The 21,795-nt window shown below is 28.3% G+C and overlaps 4 protein-coding genes and 1 pseudogene across 4 annotated transcripts; 2 read left to right on the forward strand and 3 right to left on the reverse strand.

Moving 5' to 3' along the window:
• Positions 1–322: 322 nt before the first annotated feature.
• Positions 323–3,435, reverse strand: LOC124930997 (4-coumarate:CoA ligase 1-like). Its single transcript, XM_047471377.1, has 6 exons — positions 2,578–3,435; positions 2,274–2,444; positions 2,001–2,199; positions 710–923; positions 514–616; positions 323–441 (listed from the first exon to the last, which is right to left on the reverse strand). The coding sequence occupies exons 1-6, from the start codon at positions 3,403–3,405 to the stop codon at positions 334–336; spliced, it is 1,623 nt and encodes a 540-aa protein (XP_047327333.1). The 5' UTR covers positions 3,406–3,435; the 3' UTR covers positions 323–333.
• Positions 3,436–6,821: 3,386 nt separating this feature from the next.
• Positions 6,822–7,181, reverse strand: LOC124929874. Its single transcript, XM_047470258.1, has one exon. The coding sequence runs from the start codon at positions 7,179–7,181 to the stop codon at positions 6,822–6,824; it is 360 nt and encodes a 119-aa protein (XP_047326214.1).
• A 2,800-nt stretch (positions 7,182–9,981) lies between these two features.
• LOC124932040 lies at positions 9,982–11,010 on the forward strand. Its single transcript, XM_047472642.1, has one exon. The coding sequence runs from the start codon at positions 10,017–10,019 to the stop codon at positions 10,950–10,952; it is 936 nt and encodes a 311-aa protein (XP_047328598.1). The 5' UTR covers positions 9,982–10,016; the 3' UTR covers positions 10,953–11,010.
• A 344-nt stretch (positions 11,011–11,354) lies between these two features.
• LOC124929875 lies at positions 11,355–17,680 on the reverse strand (annotated as a pseudogene).
• Positions 17,681–19,439: 1,759 nt separating this feature from the next.
• Positions 19,440–21,497, forward strand: LOC124932533. Its single transcript, XM_047473181.1, has 2 exons — positions 19,440–19,735; positions 20,784–21,497. The coding sequence occupies exons 1-2, from the start codon at positions 19,477–19,479 to the stop codon at positions 21,458–21,460; spliced, it is 936 nt and encodes a 311-aa protein (XP_047329137.1). The 5' UTR covers positions 19,440–19,476; the 3' UTR covers positions 21,461–21,497.
• The last annotated feature ends 298 nt before the right edge of the window (positions 21,498–21,795 follow it).

A 21,795-nucleotide genomic window follows, 5' to 3' on the forward strand; every position in this document is an offset into this window, starting at 1 on the left:
TTCTATCTTATCCAATATTTTTCGATCTTCTTATCCCAATTGTATGAGAGTGACCTTTAGTAAAGTAATCATACAAATATTTAATATGATTAATTCATAATACAATAATATTTAATATGATTTAGATAGCAATTAAATGACAACACACATTAAACATACACATATTTAATTGTAATTCACAGTAACCATCTTTTTTTTACATGAATGCGAATGTCTTCCCTTTACCTTACAAAGGTTAATTTTTTTTGTTTATATATATATATATATATATTTATTTATTTATAATTAGCGAGTATGACACAATCATTCGGTGTGAAATTCATCTCATCCCGATCAATTTTCAAGCCTTGCTCTTAGGTTTTTTCGAAGGATTTTACCCGAAGGAGCTTTTGGAATCTCATCGGTGAAGAACACTTTTCTTATTCTCTTGTAGTATATAACCTATAAAAAAATAAAAAAATAGTTAGTTTACAATATAGATAAACATTAACAAATACGATTTTATTCAGTAACCTGATCTGATATGTATTTCATAATATCTTCCTCATTTATTTCTGAACCATTCGATTTAACTATAAATGCAACTGGAATTTCTCCTGCACGTTCATCTTTCATTCTGCATTAATACAATAAAAAGAATTATTCAACTTATGAGTAATTAAAGTAATTATTTTGTTTAAAGTAAAAGGTAAATGTTTCGAATATTAACGCTACAACTGCAGCTCCAGCTATGTTTGGGTGGGAAATCAACATGGCTTCGAGCTCAGCTGGGGCAACCTGAAAGCCACTGTATTTGATCATTTCTTTCAATCGGTCAATGATGAAGACCTCATCGTTTTCGTCTATGTAACCGATATCACCCGTGTGAAGCCATCCGTCTGAATCGATTGTTTCTTGTGTCGCTATTGGGTCATTTAGGTAACCTGCAATTGTTTAGTACTACCTTAAATTAATTTGTTTTGTGGTCTTTGCCAAAATAAAAATAAAAATTTGTCTTAGTTTTATTTCATACATATATAGAGAAAACAATTTTGGGAACAGTCAATATTAGTAATGTTTCAAAACATTATCTAAATTATTGTATGTATAAAAAAAAAAGAATATAATCCAACTCTAACAAAAATGTTTACAATAAATTAATAATAATGTGGTGAAGGATATTTAATTAGGTTAGTTGGAGGTTGGCAAAGTAGTTGATCTAATCTATAAGATTAATTATCTATGGCCCATTTTAGTGTATGATCAATTTATAATATTAAAATGTAAGGTCATATTTGTACGCGTCTTATTTATTTATCAACACCAATTAATTTAGAGCCTTTTAAATATAAATTTAACTTCAATCTTTAATACATAGACAAAACTACTCTAATATACTAATGAATTAGGCCTATTATTTAAATAATATATGCTATTTTAAAATTTATGATAAATAATAATTTTAATTTTTTTTTTGAGAAAGTGTAGAATTTTTTTGGTAAAAAAACTTAAAAAATTATTAATATATAATGATTAAATATGTTTTTTTTTTTAAAATAGAAGATATTTTAATATTTTAGTTAGGTTAAGTTATTTTAATAATTCAAACCTAAATAGAAATTAGTTATTTTAAAAATATATATTCTATACAAACATTCTATAATCTTATAAATAAACATTACATAAGTCCAAAGACTTTTAAAATTTTCAAAACTTTCCACGTTTAATTTCAACCTTATATTTTGTAAATGTAAAATCAAATGACATGACTTCTTGCTTTTATTGAAGTATAACCCTAGCAAGTATTCAAATATAGAATGCTTGTGTCAAGGTTACCGACTCTACTTGATATTTAAAAATGCTTTCATAAATTAGGTTTGAACAAATTAATTATTATAATTGAGGTTAGGTATATCTATATATCACACGGGCATTAGTATAATTATTAGTTAAGACAAAAAAAATGATATCTTCATGCAAGATTTTCAAGCTTAGAATTGAAGTAAATTGAAATTAAGTACCTTTCATGATTTGATGACCTCGAATCCAAATCTCTCCGGGCTGGTTCCTCGAAAGCGAGACATTGGAATCAGGGTCAACAATCTTCATCTCAGCGTTCCTCACGACCGTTCCACAAGCTCCAGATTTTACCTCCCAAGCCTCCTTAGCAAACCCGAGGCACATGGCAAGAACCGGCCCAGCCTCGGTCATCCCATAACCCTAATAATTAATTAATATGCATTCACTAATCTATCTCCATCCCCATATTTTTATAAACAATCAAAACATTTTACCTGTCCTAGTACAGCATTCTTAAGCTTAGGTCTAACCGCATCCTCCAGCTCCTTCCCCATTGGCGCCCCGCCGGACATTGCTATCCGGATCGACGATAGGTCATAATTATCCACAACCGGACTCTTTGCGATCGCTAGTGCGATTGTTGGTACAATCGGAGCGACCGTCACCTTTGTTATTTAAATAACTATTAACAATCTTTTTTTTAAAGACTCGAACTACATGCGTTGCCAAACTCTACCACTTTAATACTATATATAGATATAGACAATAGTTTAATATGATTCTAAGGTTTATACGTACCTTATATCTCTGCACTAACTCCATCAAATGAACGATCTCGAACTTCTCCATGATTAAGATCGCCGCCCCAACGCGAAGCCCGCACAAGAGAACCGAGTTGAGGGAGTATATATGAAACAATGGAAGAAAGCACATGATAACATCATCACTTTTGAAATAGAGGTTTGGATTGTCGCCGTCAACCTGCTGCGCCACGCTGGTGACTTGTCCCCTGTGAGTCAGCATCACACCCTTGGGCAAACCGGTTGTCCCCGACGAGAAAGGAAGAGCTATTATATCGTTAGGGTTTATATCAACCTCGGGGATATCGTGTTCACTGGCATCAGTAAGATCGGAGAAACGGAGAAATTCATGATTATTATTATCAATGCATACGATCCTCACTCCATTTATCTTCGCGAATTCGGAGATTTTCTCGACATAACATGATTTGGTTATGATGAGCTTTGCCTTGGCGACTGAGGCTTGTTTGGCGATTTCGGCGGGAGTGTATAATGGGTTGGCGGCGGTGGCGATGGACCCTCGATAGGAGGAGCCGAGGAACGAGAACACGAACTCCGGGGAGTTGTGGAGGAGGATCATTATAACATCGCCTTTGTTTATGCCTAGGTTGTTTAGACCCGCGGCTACTCTTCTAGAAGTTAGCTCTACCTCGGAGTAGGTGTAGATTTGGTCGTTGGAGGCGTTGATAAGACAAGGCCGGGAACTAAATTCTGAGATTTTTTCAAAACAATAGCTATGAAGTGGGAGATGATCTGGGATGTAGATGTCCGGCAACTTTGATCGGAATATGTTTTCTTTTTGCTCCTTCTTCTCCTCCATCATCATCGTTCTTGATTGTGTTAGAGATAGAGAGATTAAGATTGTGTTAGGATGGAAAAACAAACAAAATATTACTTTATATATATATGATAATAAAAGTTAAGGGTAATAATAGAGCAGGATAATTTAGTATCATGAATTAGTTAGTTGACTTAAATCTAATATGATTAATAAATTTCAATTACATATTGTTACATATTCCCGACACCAAATTTTTATTCTCTGTTAATAAAAATAAATAAGTTAGGTTACACATTTAATATTGTTATTTACTTATATTAAACACAACAAGCTAATATAATTTACAATAGCCAATATATCAAATGAAGCACATCGTGGCACATGGTGGACTCCACGTACATGAAGCATTGAAACAATTTTGTTTGTTAGATTTAAAATTGGAATAAATAATGAAATAGTCAAATGATGTAGTAATATAAGAAGAACAAAAAAGTCATGCTCAAATTAAATAACAATTTCACCATTAATTATCCTAACCCACAATTGGACAAGAAAAGAAAATTCATATTTATAGCTAATCAACCCCCCCACATCTAACCTAACAACTATTCATTTATTTTAAATGTAATAAATAAAGAGACAATAAAGCAAAAAATAAATAAATCAACAAGAAAAACGTTAAAGTAAAACAAGATATATAAAAAGCAGTGACATTCTAAAGGTGAAGCAGAAACATATACACAACATCAGCACCAAAAAAACACAAAACAAACAATCAAATGGACTTTCTCACCCTAATATATATTCTTAATTTTAAGTAAAAAATATTATTTAGAGGAAATTATGAAACACTAAAAAGGTTCATACAAATCAAAAACTAATATATAAATTATTAAACTAAAATATTGAATCAATTTTCATTAAAAACACCTTAATTTAAATTTAAACAAGATTATGTTAATCACGTACAAAAATAAATTAGATTTTAAAAAATTTAAAATTTTCTAAGACCAACCAAATTTAAAGTAAGAGATACAAATGAACTCATCTGATAGTGATAATTAAGATGCATAATAAATAACTTTAAGATTACACTCTAACTAGATATCAAAATTAAATCAATTTATTCTCAATAAATATCACTTTTATTACACTTTAATTAAATTATTAATTTATTCTCAATAAAGATCATTTACACTAATAATAGTAATACTTTCAACATTAATGATGCATATATATATGCTTAAACTAGTTCTACTTTTATCATATATTATATATGTTTAATAAAAAAATCACCAACTACCAACTTACTTAATTATGAAATTATTAAAACTGAATTTTCAAGTGTGAATGAAAATGCATATAGTATTTATTAATATATAATGATAGAATATTTTATTTAAATTAAAAATATTTTAATATTTTAGTCAATGAAATAATTTTTATTTTATTTTTATATCAAACCGAATAAGACCTATTTTTTTAATTTACATTAATTAAAATTTTAAATTTTATTAAAATAACCATAGATAAAACCGTCAAACATTGAATTCGGTAGGGGCAATTAGATAAAATTGTATATTGTAAATTGACGCCGAAATAATTGACAATTATTAACTTTAGAGGTGAACATTGGGTGGATGAATCCGAAATACTAATTCGGATTGGATTGAGATCAGATCGGATTGAGTCCGAATCGGATTAAATTCGGATAGGATTAGAATTATATGAATTTTTTTATAATAATAAATTTTAAATATATATATAATAATATTTTTAACGATTTTTAACTTTCAATCAATTTAATATGAGCGTAGATAAGTATTCATGTTTAAGTTAAACTCGATAGTCATATAATTATATGAGAAATGACTTGGGTAACGAAGTTATAACGAAAGTAAAACCCCGAATTTGATGTATCCGGTTAGACGTGTAAGAGATTTTTTATTTCTTTTTTTGAAAAATGGCCATATTGGTAACATTTTTAACTTGATTTTCAGTTTACATTCTAATAAAATGTCTTGAATATGGCTATTTTTAATTTTTATTTTAGTATGATTTTTTTTAGAGAGATGATTTGGAAAGAGAATTTTGTGAGAGAATTTTAAAAGAAATGACAATCTGATTCGTTAAAAAATTAATAAATTTTTCTCTATTCTCTATTCTCTCTTCACACTTTACTCATTTTTTAATTAGTGATACAGTGACACATCGTTACTTCTCTTAAATTCTCTCCCTAATTTTCTCTCTCTTGCACAAGTGACAAACGATTTTAGATTTGTGACTTTATTTTCGTTTTCAACTTCGTTGTTCCTGTCACGACTCATAATTTATATATTCATACACAAATTTATAAATATAAATATTTTCTTAATTAATTAAATGATTGTAATATTAACCTTAAACATCATCTTTTTCTCTTTGTTCAAATTTTTTTCGCCCTCTGATTGTTCTTTAGCATCGCATGGTACCTTATTTTCTTTTCATCACTTAGACTTGGGTTGATGTTGCATTTTGTTTGTTCTGGCAGTCTGTTTAGTCGGATCAGTTTTTTTGTCTCGGATTTTTATACTTCAAATAATACTCTCAATCATCAGTGGGTCATTTGTTGCTCATACCATTCGATTGTGTTAATGATCATTTCTCAAGTCTGTGTTCGTCCCATTCTTATCAGCAAAAGAGACAGAATAATCAGATATGGAGTTATTTTTTATTTTTCTAATAAAATGTTACTCGATTTAATCTTTCATATTTAAGACCTATTACATGTATCCTCTCATTATTTGTATAAATTTCTCTCAACGACCATATATGTAGATGGTCAATTTTCATTTGGCATGACCTTTTTCAGCGTTGCTTAACTCTTGGTTAAGGATAATTTTAACTGCTGCTCTGAATATTTGATAGAGATTCTTCCGACACCGTTTCATTGTTTCGTTGGACTTGTTACTAAAACAGTCATCGTTCTGTAACTCAAATTAGTTCGCCTTTGGAGAAATCCCAACAATTCGTATAATCATTAAATACTTTTCTTTGTGAGTTTTATTTTTTTAAATTGTGTATGTAGTTTAATATTTAGATCATTAATCATTGATTTTGATTTTGCATTTTCTTATATTATTTACTAATTAATTTCACATTTAATTCAATGAGAATTAATTCTTTATAAAAGAAATTATAGGTAATATTTAAAATCAAAATGATTAAGTTGAAGAATAATAAATATATTACAAATTTATTTAAACTTTAATAATTATTTAAAGAATTTAACCAAACCCAAATCAAGAAATGACATGTAGGATTACACCTAATTCCACGGTAGCCAGATAGGCAATGTCAAAGAGCAAGCAATTGACCGAGTCCGTCTTTGATTTACAACCCAAAGAAAAATAACAATTAACCCTCGAACTTATATACCATAATTAAATTCCCCTTAAACTTTAAAAATATAAAAAAAAACCCTAGGCAGAAACAGAACTGAAACTATTTCCCCTGCAGTAATGGAGCTCAAGGGAAATCTGTCTTTCAATTCGGAGCTGGCGATAGAAATTAGATATAAAAATATCAGCTTTATTGTCAATATCGTCATCGGATTGTCCGCCGGCGCCGGAGAGTCCGCTTGCGGTTCTCAACAACGGTCCTAACGACTCCGATTCGGGTTCTTGGTCCATGCATACGATCAGTCCCTGCGGCGGCTGGTTGAAACTGAGGCGGCGATTGGTTAAGAGAAATTGGTGAATGTTGAAGTTTAAGAGGAATTTGATCTTCTTTACCGCCGTCTTTAGCCGCCGGAGCAATATCCAGTTGTCGGAGGAGGCCATAAAGTTAAGTTTTTGCCTTTTGTGGATTTCTTATTTAATTTATTTATTTTTAATTAATTAAATGAGGAAGAGATATTTATACATAAGATAAAGATTGCTTAGCGGCTAACATGAATAAGGCGTGTAGAAAAGGAGTATCGTGTAAGGTGAAACGGTGGACAATTTTTATTATTTATTAATTAATTTTGAATTTTATTAACAATTTCCCTTTTTTTTATTATTATTTAAAATTACTTTGGTTTTAACATTGAATTTGAAAAAAAACAAATCGTTATTAATTAAGATATATTTTAGAATAAATGTATTTTGGTAGAATTTATAATTTTATTTTCAAACACAAATAGAACCTCAAATTTAAGGTGTTTTAAAACTAAAATAAATAAATATATATAATCAAATTAAAAAAACTAAAATAAATAAATATATATAATCAAATTAAAATGAATTAACTTTTTGCCCGTAAAGATTTAACTGTTTAATAATGTATTAAAATTTAAGTAATTTTTTTAAATTAAAATTTAATCTCTAAGGGTGTGTTTGGTAAACTTAGAATTGACACTAGAATTAAAATTGGAGGATCAAATTCTAATTTTAAAGTTTGATATACCCTTTAAAATTAATAATTAGATTTGAAATTAGCAAATTATAGTTCTGAATTCTATTATTTTTAAGTTTAAATGGTAATTATATTTTTTTTAATGTGTTTTTAAACAAAATAACTTTTTATTTTATCATTTAAAACATAATTAATTTATTATTATTATTTTTTAATTTAGGAGATTAAAATATTAAATATATATATATATATTTGTAATTTAACATTTTGATATATATATATATATATATATATATATATATATATATATATATATATATATATATATATATATTAATTTAAGAAGTTAAAATGTTGGACCGATATTTTGTTTTTGAATTTAGAAAGTTAAAATATTAAATCGATATATTTTATTTTTTAAATCTTAGAAGTTAACATTTTGAACCGATATTTTTTTTTAATAAAAATCGTAACTTAAAAAAATCTTTTAACACTTTAAATATCTTAATTGATTATGTTAAATTAATATTTTATAAAATAAATAATATATATTAAAATTGTTTTTATTATATATATATATATATATATATATATATATATAAATTGGGATTGAATTAATACAATTCTCTAGTTTTCTCAACAAGCCATCCAAACCTACCCTAAAAGAAGATATTGATATTCACAAGGTATTTTGTGAACTTTGATTAGGGTTGACAATCAGATAGGTTCGAGGGTTTGAGTTGATATGTTTGAAAGGTTGAACGATAGTAATTAGGAATCTTAATCTGACATATTTAATAATTTGTGTTAAAAATTTTAACTTAAACTTCATCGGTTTATTTTTGTTTTTAAAAAAAAATGTTTTAGAGCATAAAGAATGAAGGAGTCGGCCGGAAGAATGCAAAGTTGAAAAACATAGAGAATGTTCAATTTTTTCTTTTAGTGAAAACAAGTGAATAGATAGAAAATGACAAAAAAAAATATTTAAAAAGATTCTAAACGGGTTGACAGGACTACATTGGATCTTTTCGTATCGACCCGATTTTGACGAGTTTATTAATCAGGTCAAATGGGTCGATTTTATTTCAACCCGAACTAAAAAATAGATTTGACCCAAACTTAATTTTTTCCTATTCGAATAATATTTTTGTGTTGAGTAAGTAATTGCCTACCCTAACTTTTATTCTTCTTTCACATAATCAGAGTCGGCCACATATTTAATTATGCTACTTAGGCGGTTGGTTGCAAATAATAACCACTCTTGCAGGAACCCTACAAAAAAAAATTAATAAAGGTTTGAAATTGGTGTCATAATATATATTAACATGATATTTAACTAATATTATATAACTTCTATTAATTTATGATATAAGATATATATTTCTTGGATTAACTTAAAATATATAAAGTAAAACAAAAATAATTTTTTTTCACTTAGGTGCTAGTTTCAATATCATCTTGTAAATTTATAAACACAACTTTGAAAGGAGTTGGCCAATGAATGTTTTCGGGGTCTACCAGCTCTTAGTGGCTCTACATCCAGTCATGCGTGCCGTGGTATGTGTGCGATTCGTACAAATGGAAAGCATCGCGAACTATAGCTACAGATAGGACTTTACCTTCTTTTGTTGTGACAATGGATGAGATTTGCATTTGGTGATTATAACCAAAATTTTGAATAAATTACAAACCATGTTTGGAATGGGGCCAGCCGCGTTGATGCAAAATTGCAAGTGTACCTAAATTGCTCAATTTTATTGACCAAAATTAGATCACCTTTAGACTGGCTCACTCCCACTATCCCCCTCTTTCCTCCTAATTCCTCTCTTTTGTGTTATTCAATATTTTTAAAACATAATTACATTTTGACCAAAAATATATAACTCAAATATTGATACACACCCAAGATAATTTAAGTTAAAAAACAACCTTTAAAATATAAGATTCGATTTCGAATAGAAACTCCGATATTGCGTTAACCACTAAAAAAATAATTCAATTGAAGAACTTTCATTATTGGTGTGGGATGGAAGTGTATTATAAACAAGCAAGCACTAGGCCTTATTGTTTAGCCAAATAAAAGAACACGTTGTCCTTTTTTCTTTTCCCATTGGCTTGACATTAATTAGCCCCCCACAAAGCATGTTCACTTTAATGGTGCTCTTTACACCCCAACCCAAACCAACTAAGTCAAAAACATTTCCACTCACCTTTAAAAATCAAACCATTGCCATAATTCATCATTCATTCTCAAACTCTCTTTTTCTCGAGTTTTTCATATGGGGAAGTCTCAAAATCATCGCCGGTTAATCCTAACATCTTTTCCGTTCATCCTCTTCCTTTGCGCATTTGTTTTCCTCAACCAAGTTCGGTTCGACAACATACTCAAATTCGGTAAATTTATGCCAATTCAATTGTATAACAATAACTCTTCCACCACCCCCGGTTTACTCTCTTCAAATGAAGGCGACATTCGAATACTCCTCGGAATCTTAACCCTACCCGACCAATATAACCGTCGTAACTTCCTCCGTCTCATCTACGGCACACAACCGCGTGTTACCGGTGCGAAAATCGACGTCAAATTTGTCTTTTGCAACCTCACGAAAGAGGATCAAAAGGTACTAATAGCTCTAGAGATTATGATGTACAATGACATCATAATTCTAAATTGCACCGAAAACATGAACAAGGGCAAAACCTACACTTATTTCTCGAGCCTCCCAACATTGTTCGATTCCGAGTTGACCCCGCCTTATCATTACGTGGCAAAGGCCGATGACGACACGTATTTTCGATTGGAAGCTCTTGTGGATTCGCTTAGGCCATTGCCTAGAGACGATTTGTACTATGGTTATGTCATTCCGTGCCCTAGTAAGGACCCTTTTAACCGTTACATGTCGGGTATGGGATTTTTGGTTTCTTGGGATATTGTTGAATGGATTAAGGATTCGGAAATTCCTAAGAAACATATGGAGGGTCCCGAGGATAAGGTTTTTGGCGATTGGATGAGGGAAGGAAAACGAGGAATGAATCGGTTTAATGCTAAATGGTCAATGTACAATTATCCCGAGCCGCCGACTCAATGTACTCATGAGCTTTGGCCGGAGACGATCGCGGTTCATCTTTTAAAGACACAAGAGAAGTGGATTAAGACACTGCAATTTTTCAACGTAACTCAAAATATTAAACCATCTAAATTATACCATATATAGTCAATATTTCTAATTCTTTACTTTAAATTAATTTTCTCCGTCTTGCATTTTTTTTAATAATTATATAATATCAATTGTCAATTGGACGCATTTATTGACTAACGGTTGGTATGCAATATTTTTTTCCTTTTTATAATATTGTTCATAAAAATATCATAATTATAAGTATTATTAACTTTTTCATTATTATTATGTCGGAAAAAGTTTCCACCTTGGTAATAAGTTAATCATTTTACAAGACAAATAAAACATCAATATCAAAATCTGGATGCCTTTCACTACTTCTGCTCCCATACTTTTTTTTTAAAAATAATATGTTTTAATACAATAAAAAAATATACATAAAATTCGTACTATGTAGAATATTAAAAACCAATTACAAAATAATGATATAGAAATTAATCAAAATAAATGGTATAGTTTAGATGGTTTGAGATTCTTGGTGACATTCAAGAATTGTAACGTCTTAATTCACTTCTCCGGTTTTTTCAACAAATGAACCGCTATAGTCTCGGGTCAAATTAAGCTCATGTGAGCACACACTTTTCGGATCTGGATAGTTATACATAGACCATTTAGCATTAAACCGATTCTTTCCTCGTTAGCCTTTTCTCATCCAATCACCAAAAACCCTATCCTCGGGACCTTCAACATGATTCCTAGGAACATCCGAATCCTTAATCCAACTAACAATATCTCAAAACACAAAGAATCCCATACCCAACATGTATCGGTTGAAAGGATCCATGCTAGAACATGGGATCACGAAGCGATAGTACAAATCGTTTCTAGGCAATGGTCTAAGTGACTCTACCAAACTTTCCAATCTGAAGTATGTGTCGTCGTCTATTTTCCCCACAAAAGATAAGGTGGCTCCAACAATCCTCCAGCATCCACATCATCAAAATTCCGGGGTGACTTGAGGAATATGTGTATGTTTTTCCCTTGTTCACGTTCTCTTCGCAATTTAGGATAATGATAGCATTATATCTGTTGAAAGATATTAAATTATATTAAGCAAAATTCTTAAGCTTGAAATTATGACATTTTTCTTAAATAAAATGGGTTACATGAGACTTTAAAGTACCACATTTTAAAATAAAAAATTACAATTATTTTTTTCTGATTTTTTCAATTATTCTCAAACATTACACATTTTAAGACATTCATGATATATTCGATAATTTTAAACGCATATATTTTGAAAAAAATACTCAGTTTAGAACGCAAATACGCTCAAATTAATAGACTATACACAAAATTACATCGTTATTTGAAAATAAAGACTAAATTTATCTATTTTCAAAACTTTACTAAAATTTTACATTTTTTTAGCCATTCAAACCAGTTTCGACAAATTAAAATGCAGAAATCTCATAAAAAAAATTAATTTAAAAAAAAACTACGTCCAAAATGTTTGTAGATATTATTTAATTTATTTATAAAGATTATAAATTAATTAGAAAAATAAAAATAATACATTAAAATAAGAAATCCTTTAGAAAAATGTTTAAAAGACTAAAATTTGATAGTGATATCTGTATAGAGTAATTTAAAGTTTAAAGTTAGAGGTTCAATATTTTGAAACAAAAGTAAAAAATCTTTTGATAATATAATTAAATAAGTTTATAAATTAAAGAAAAAAATAACATTAAAAATATTAGAATTTGATTATAGTATTAATTAATTATAATTAAATCTAGGTAGTACCTCATAATTTCCAATGCAACAAGTAGTTTATGATCCTCTTTCGTTAGGTTGCAGAAAATTTGATGTCGTTTTTTTGCTCCGACGACGGTTTGTGTGTCGTACACAAGACGGAGGATGTAGCGGCGTTGATGTTGCTCCGGTAGGGTTAAGATTCCGATAAGGATACGAATTTCATCATTTGTTGAGGGTTTTTGAGAGATTATTGTTGGAATTTTAAACTAATTCATAAACTCCATTAATGAATGGAAATGAGAATTTGGGTAAATAAAATCAAACGAAATTTAAACGTGAATTAAAGTGAAATTTGATTCAAATAATTAAATTATTATAATTAATTTTTTAATTATGTAATTAACATTTAATGTCATGAAGAATAATTTTAAAATTAAATTTATTTAATTTTGTTAATTATCCTTGTAACCCTCCTGATATTATTGCTATCAATTTATTAGCAATTTAGAAAATCATGTGAGGTGTATTTTCTAATGAAGAGAAAATCATGTAACGTGTATACATATAATATTAATTATTATTAATATTATTTGTATGAAAGCTTACTTTTATAAGCTATTATATGTTGATGTAGATATATATTCTAAAGAAAAATGATGTATATTTATTATACAAATGTTTTCTAAAAAAATAATTAGAAAACAATAATTTATTTTATTTTTACTTAAATGTTTGTTGGTTATTAAAATTATTATTAATAATAAATGAAAAAAAAATAACTAAAGAGTTAGCTTTTAATTTTCAGAAATAAATTAATAATTATAATTTAGTAATAGTAATTAAAATTAATTATAATTGAAACATATGGTTTCAGTTTTAAAATAATTAATTATAATATATATACATTCTTAAATTAATTAAGCATGATGATTAATTAGAATGTGATAGGTTAATTATTAACGAAATATAGTCTATTAACGAAATTGTCTTATATATTTATCTTTTGATTATAATATTAAGTTATCAATTTTGTTTGACACAGTTTTAATCAAAAAGAAGAGAAAAATAAGTTTCCATGAAAAAAAGACAAAATGTCGTAAACAGTAATATAACAATGAAAGGGCGCGTTGGTGCAATGGTTCAAGTTCAGACGCAAGGGTGCGTGGAGGCAAAAGATGACTTTTTTCATAGAAATCTGATGTTTTATAAAATGACACTAGTCATTTATGGTAGAACCATTCAAATTTCATGTGTAGAAATTATGAGATGAATGGATAGTCAATAATTTCTTGATAGAAATTGACTATAGTCATTGATGTTGAAATCATTCAAATTTCTTGTGTAAAAAATTGTGAGATCAATGATGTCTGAATCATGGATGTTGGAATCATTCTAATTTCTTGTGTAGAAATTATTAAATGAATTGGCACACTTAACGATTTCTTATATATAAATTTAATTTGCCAAAATGACGTTGTTATCAATATTTTGAGGCATTTTAATTTCTTGAAATTAAATAAGTTATTTGTGTTAGAACTTATTATAATCATGCATTTAAAGAGACACGACTATGTTAGTCGAAATTGTCTTGGAAAAAATTGTCTCGGAGAGAACAATTTACTCAGAGTTATTTTTGAGCATGTATAGTCGTTTCACATTGATTATTGTTCAAAATACGGCAATGTAAGTGCTTCAATTAAGATATGAAATATATTTATAGTTATATTTTATTTGATTATGTTGCTAAATGATTATTTGTATATATATCATGCATATTAGTTAATAATATGATGATTTTTGTTCATTCATAATAAGTATGATTATCTAGTCATTTGTATACATATATGAATAAAGATATATTGTAAATACATTTTGTTTTAATAGAAAATTTTGAAAATTTTTCATAAACTATTTGTCTTTTGATATAAAAAAAACTTTTATGAAAAGTTAAAATCATATAATTAATTAAGAAACAGACGAATTGATGACATGAATAATTATTTATAATAATTTGTTAGTTTTGTATTTGATTAAAAATAAATTGTCAATAGTCTAATTAATATCAATAATTTCTAGTTAATTATAATAATTAGTTATTGATATATTTTATAAAAAAATTTGTTTAATGATATATGAATATATTAAATAAATACTGACTTAATTTGATATTTTTGAAAAGAAATAATTACAAGAAAAAATCTGGTTTGATTTGAGAAATAATGCGGCAAACGTGCTGATATTATGTGATGCAAACATGCAACCGAAAATAAATGTTTCAGCGATTTTGGTCAAAGATGCTTGAAACATTATGATTTCTTTTATAGAAATCATGTGATATGGTGAATATTTATTTGATTAAATAACATAATTTCTTCTATAGAAATTAAGTGTTAAAATAAATATTTTAATTTCTTATGTAGAGATTATGTAAAAAAATGATTTATATATGAATAAAAACTCTAATCTCTTGTATAGAAATTATGTTTAATTCAATTAAATATTTATAATATAGTTATTTTATTCATTTTATGATAAGTATAAAAAAAGAAATTTGCAAAAGAATTGTGTGACAAATTCTTGATTAGAAAATCATTAATTTAAATCATATAAATGTGTGTGATTTAAAAAAGGCTACCAACACGAATTAGGGGGCAAATATTTTATTGATAATAACACAAAAATAATTCTGTATATTATGATAAATAAAAGATAATTTATTATTAGAGAATATGTTTTCTACAAAAGATAAAGTTGCGCAACTTTACAAAAAGAAAAAGAAAATAAGAAGAAAATGTATTGTTTGTATTTGCTAAGTTGGTGCTCAAATTGATATTATAAATTTAAAGATTTTGAAATCAAGAAACGTGTCATATTTTGACATTACTTTCATAAATATTAGAAAAACCAATATCTTCAAAAGGATTTTATGAAATAAAAGAAAAAGAAAGTTTATAATGTCTTGATATGACTTATAATAAATTTTATAATAATGATATGAAAATTTAATCATACTTTTATTAAAAAGTGGATATGACAATTATATATATCATGAAGACAATTAAAATTGTTTCATAACGTGTCTTTTGTACGATATTTTATTGTTGAAAATTACAATAAAAATGATTAAATCCATTAAGAATGTGAATTGCACTACACGAAATATCATGTTGTTATCAAATAATATATTGATAGTATTAAATAAAAGACTTTATGTCTACAAGTGAATATGTTTACACTTAAAAGTGCAATCTACGTATGGAAATCTTTAAAAAAAATTATAATTGATAGATTAAACGTAAATATATAATTTTGACTTATGTCGAAAAATAAAATATTTTTATGCAAAATATATAATCGTTTACACGAAGACAGAATAGTTCAAAGACATTTTGTCTACTAGTTAGCCAAGTAAACAATATTTTCATAAAAAATGTTTAAATGGTAAGCATGTACGAATGACTATGTTTCTTATTAGAAGATATTCCAAGATTATCAGAAATTTCTAATTATTGTAATAATAATTTGAAATTAGATAAGCTTAGAGTCAATGACAAGTCTAGACATACACGTCTTAGACATAATGTCATTAGACTACACTCTCTAATGGAGTTATATAATTTAACTATGTAAGTCAAAGATAACATTGTGGATCCACTAATAAAATTATTGAATAGAGAGTTTTTTTGAAAGTCTTTTAAGACATCATCCTACTATAAGTTGGTATGAAGGAAAACCCAACATATGCAAACTGAAGATCCCAAGAACTAGGTTCAATGGGACAACATAATTGTAATGATTTGGAAAGTTATTGTTGAGAATTAATTCTATAACGAACCAATATATATTTTTATGAGGATAAACATATCGATTTTAATGATTCTTTGTGAGCAAAGAGATCACCTATGTGAGGGAGAAGTGAGGCCGCTTCGAAAGAATTGCACGACTCAATTCTAGACCTTCTCACAGAACCAGGCGCGTGTTCCATGGCCAAAACGGACACAACCATGAGAGCTTGACATATATCAAGGAGAATTCTATGTGAAAGTGTGTAATCGTTTACACAAATGGTAGAATAGTTCAAGGACATCGAGTCTACTAATCAGCTAGTAAAGTTATATATTTTCATAAGGGAAGATTCAAATGGTTACACCTACCTATCCTATATAGAATTCAATTGTTGAACCTTTCACCGGGTTAATCTTTCAATTTCCATTAATGTGGGGGATTGTTGGAATTTTAAACTAATTCATAACTTCTATTAATGAATGGAAATGAGAATTTGGGTAAATAAAATCAAATGAAATTCAAACGAAATTCAAACGTGAATTAAAGTGAAATTTGATCTAAATAATTAAATTATTATTATTGATTTGTTAATTATCAAATTAAATATATTTAATTTTGTTAATTGTCATTGTAACCTTCATGATATTATTGCTATCAATTTATTAGCAATTTAGAAAATCATGTAACGTGTCAATAAAGGTCACTCTTTGGATCAAAGATTAATGGTTGATTTTATTTTTATGAAAATTTAAATTTTCAACAATATAAAACCCCTCACCTTTAATCTCAAACAACTCTATCATCTTATATTTTCTCTCTTTAGAATTCCAAAAGCCCTCTTCTTGTTTTGTGAGTGTTTTTCGAGTTTTTGTTCGATATTTCTGTTGAAACCCGGTGATAGTTTAGGTACGCTGATCAAGTTCGACGAGTAGTGATTTCAGTGCAGAATCACTACTCAATTCGTTGTATCTTGGGAGACAGCTATCTATGATAAGCTCCAGCACAAATGGGAGATGATGAAATTGTTTTAAGGGAAATATATCTAACACATGTCTCAAATCAACATCTCAATCGGTGATTTCGTTCTTCGTATATTTAATTTAATTTAATTTATTTATAACATCATATGTATATATATATATTCTCTTATTCAAAACAAGATATATAACTGTTATCATGAAACTCATGTGGGATTTGGTTTAGAAACCTAAACTACAAATTATAAAGAGGACCAAGATCAGAGCAGTAAAGACATATACACGGCTGTAGGACTTCTCCATGACTAGTTCAGAGTTTTTGTTACTTCTTAATGAGTTTTATTTATAGCCATTCTTCTTTCCACTTTAAGTTTAGTTTGGTTTCAACTTTTTGAAGTTTGGCAAAGTTTAAACCATTAATTAAACTCTTTTTGTAAGAGAAATGTTTTCTTAATTAATTATAATTTGGGATCTTCTTCTCTATTTCTTTTTGTTTCATTTTTCTTAAAATAAAGTTACGAGTAATATATATTAAAAAATGAAAGGACAAGTGTTTCTAAAAATATACTCGAAATAAAAAGAGGGAAAACTAAAACAAAATATTCATCAACAAGTAACAAATAAACATGTTAACGAGCTAGAAGATACTAAAAAAAATTAATGATTTCTCTATCTCCTTTTATTGATTTTCTTAAGTAGATATGTCAGTTCGTCATAAATGCATCTTTCGAATGCAATCATTGAATGTTATGTAATTTTTTTACTATCAAAAGAGTTGACAAAAAGATAGTTGGAATAAAGACTTGTTTTGATTAATAAAATGTTATAAACATACTAACAAAAAAAAAACAATGATCTAAAAGAAACAGGAAAAAAACTTACAAATAAAATCATGATGTTGGAAACTAATTCAAAAGGTTCATAATGCCTAAATATTGATATTGGTGAGGAAACTAAGTATAATGATTAGTTTCATGTACAATTGGTATGTTTTACTTTAGCGGGTTAAAAAAAGTTATTATAGAAGATTGATATGAAAGGTTTTTTTTTAATTATAAAAGTAAATTTTGTTAATGAAATTATATTTTTTTTATCTATATAAAATTATCTAACTGAACTTAATTATAATTCTTCATTTATTAGGACTACAATATAGAGTGGTTGCGGATTGGATTGAGCCTGTCTTTGTATTTTCATTTTTATTTTGAATAATTTAAATTTGGCTTTATTACTAATGTTATATATACTCTATTAAGAAATATCATAAAAACAAACCAGGCCTAAAATGACAGTAAGACTTCACTAAAACGAATCATCATTCATCAGATGTTTAAAGGACAAAATAATATTGACTTTATTTGAAAATATATTATTCTAAATATTAGAGCTGGTTCAGAAATGAGATTTGTAGAATAATAGGGAGAAAAAAAGAATATGATATAATTTTGAGACGTTAATAATTAATTTTTTTTTTTATAAGAGGTCTTCAAGGTATCAATATATATATATAAATATAATTTATAATATAAATATTTTAGTTAATAAATTTAATAACGTGATAAATGAGAATATAGTGGAATGATGTTCGACTTTATTTGAATTATTAAAATAACTCAAATCGAATTAGACTTATTAAAATTTGTTTAACTTTTGATTTTTTTAAATATTAAGTTAGCACGGTATCTCAAAATCACGACGTCATTTTAACGTAAAGCGATCTTAATAAAAATTGAATCAAAAGGTTGAAGAATAGATAATAACTATTTATGCGGAAGAAATGATTATCTTGACTCAAGCTCATCTGTCTGTCTGTGGTTCCACGTAATGTCAATAGAAAACATCCTGGGAAAGCCTCACGGCCTAGTGGTCCTGGTGGTCAGCTTAACTTTTACAACCCAATCCGAACCCAAACATCCTGGGAAAGCCTCACGGCCTAGTGGTCCTCGTGGTCCTGGTGGTCAGCTTAACTTTTAATTGTGCTCTTTACACCCCCAACCCAAACCAACTAAGTCAAAAACATTTCCACTCACCTTTAAAAATCAAACCATTGCCATAATTCATCATTCATTCTCAAACTCTCTTTTTCTCCTGTTTTTCATATGGGGAAGTCTCAAAATCATTGTCGGTTAATCCTAACATCTTTTCCGTTCATCCTCTTCCTTTGCGCATTTGTTTTCCTCAACCAAGTTCGGATCGACAACTTACTGAAATTCGGTAAATTTATGCCAATTCAATTGTATAACAATAACTCTTCCACCACCCCCGGTTTACTCTCTTCAAATGAAGGCGAAATTCGAATACTCCTCGGAATCTTAACCCTAGCCGACCAATATAAACGTCGTTACTTCCTCCGTCTCATCTACGGCCAGGGGCGGAGCCAGGATGAAAAATTACCTGGGGCTGACTCCAACTTGCACCTCAGATTTAACTTTCTATGTTTCGTTTTTTTTTTTCATGTAATTGATACAATAAATTAATAAATTCAAACATATAAAATAAAAGATGTATGAACATTTACTTTATGAAATTATGAAACAAAATAGTACATTCAAAACATTTAAAACAAACATTATTGAAGTTGTGCCCTTCTATTTTTCTTAGAATAAAATTCTTTAATTATTGTATCATTATCAATGTTTTCAGACAACTCTCGTTCAATATAGACGATCATAGAATCTGTTAAAAACTCTTCTTCCATCTTGTTACGAAGAGTTGTTTTCACGAGCTTCATAGCTGAAAATGTTCGTTCCGTTGTAGCTGTAGAAACGGGAAGAGTTAAAACAAGACGAATCAACCTGTCAATTAAATAAATATATTAGTATAAGTAAACAATATAACTATATTTCATAGATTATAACAAACGTGAGTCCAGTTTGCGATTGATTGTTGATCAGAATTTGAAATATAACAGAACAGATTACAAATAAAAGAGATTAAGAGAATGAAACCTGTAACGAAGGAGGAGAGTTAAGCCGATCTTTCAATGTGTAATATTAGTTCAACTTCCACTTCCTTCGGTAACAATTATTGATCATATGTGCTCAAAAAATTTAATGGATGTATTAAACGTTTAAGAAAAAAAAATAATTGTGGACATATTTATAAGAAAAATTATAATATATTATATAATATAATATAATAATATATTATATTATATTATATAATATAATATAATAATATAACAATAATCACCGTCAGATGTTTTTTAATTTAATTGGGTGGAGCCCACCATAATAAAAAAAAATATTTTAACCGGATGAGATGTTGGATCATTAAAAAGGACTTTTATTCATTTTGTTTTTTTTTTTAATTTCATTAAATGGAGCCCACCATAATAAAAAAAAATATTTTAATAACTTGGGTGGGGCTGGAGCCCACCCTAGCCCCCTTGGTGGCTCCGCCCCTGTCTACGGCACACAACCGCGTGTTACCGGTGCGAAAATCGACGTCAAATTTGTCTTTTGCAACCTCACGAAAGAGGATCAAAAGGTACTAATAGCTCTAGAGATTATGATGTACAATGACATCATAATTCTAAATTGCACCGAAAACATGAACAAGGGCAAAACCTACACTTATTTCTCGAGCCTCCCAACATTGTTCGATTCCGAGTTGACCCCGCCTTATCATTACGTGGCAAAGGCCGATGACGACACGTATTTTCGATTGGAAGCTCTTGTGGATTCGCTTAGGCCATTGCCTAGAGACGATTTGTACTATGGTTATGTCATTCCGTGCCCTAGTAAGGACCCTTTTAACCGTTACATGTCGGGTATGGGATATTTTGTTTCTTGGGATATTGTTGAATGGATTAAGGATTCCGAAATTCCTAAGAAACATATGGAGGGTCCCGAGGATAAGGTTTTTGGCGAATGGATGATGGAAGGAAAACGAGGAATGAATCGGTTTAATGCTAAATGGTCGATGTACAATTATCCCGAGCCGCGAACTCAATGTACTCATGAGCTTTGGCCGGAGACGATCGCGGTTCATCTTTTGAAGACCCAAGAGAAGTGGATTAAGACGTTGCAATTTTTCAATGTTACTCAAAATATTAAACCATCTAAATTATACCATATATAGTCAATATTTCTAATTCTTTACTTTATATTAATTTTCTCCATCTTAATTTTTTTTAATAATTATATAATATCAATTGTCAATTGGACGCATTTATTGTATGCAATATTTTTTTCCTTTTTATAATATTGTTCATAAAAATATCATAATTTTAAATATTATTAAATTTTTCATTAATATTATGTCGGAACAAGTTTCCACCTTGGTAATAAGTTAATCATTTTACAAGACAAATAAAACATCAACATCAAAATCTGGATGCCTTTCACTACTTCTGCACCCATACTTTTTTTTTTAAATAATATGTTTTAATGCAATGAAAAAAATATACATAAAAT

The sequence above is a fragment of the Impatiens glandulifera genome, chromosome 3 (genome assembly GCF_907164915.1).
Source record: "Impatiens glandulifera chromosome 3, dImpGla2.1, whole genome shotgun sequence".
Classification (NCBI taxonomy): domain Eukaryota; kingdom Viridiplantae; phylum Streptophyta; class Magnoliopsida; order Ericales; family Balsaminaceae; genus Impatiens; species Impatiens glandulifera.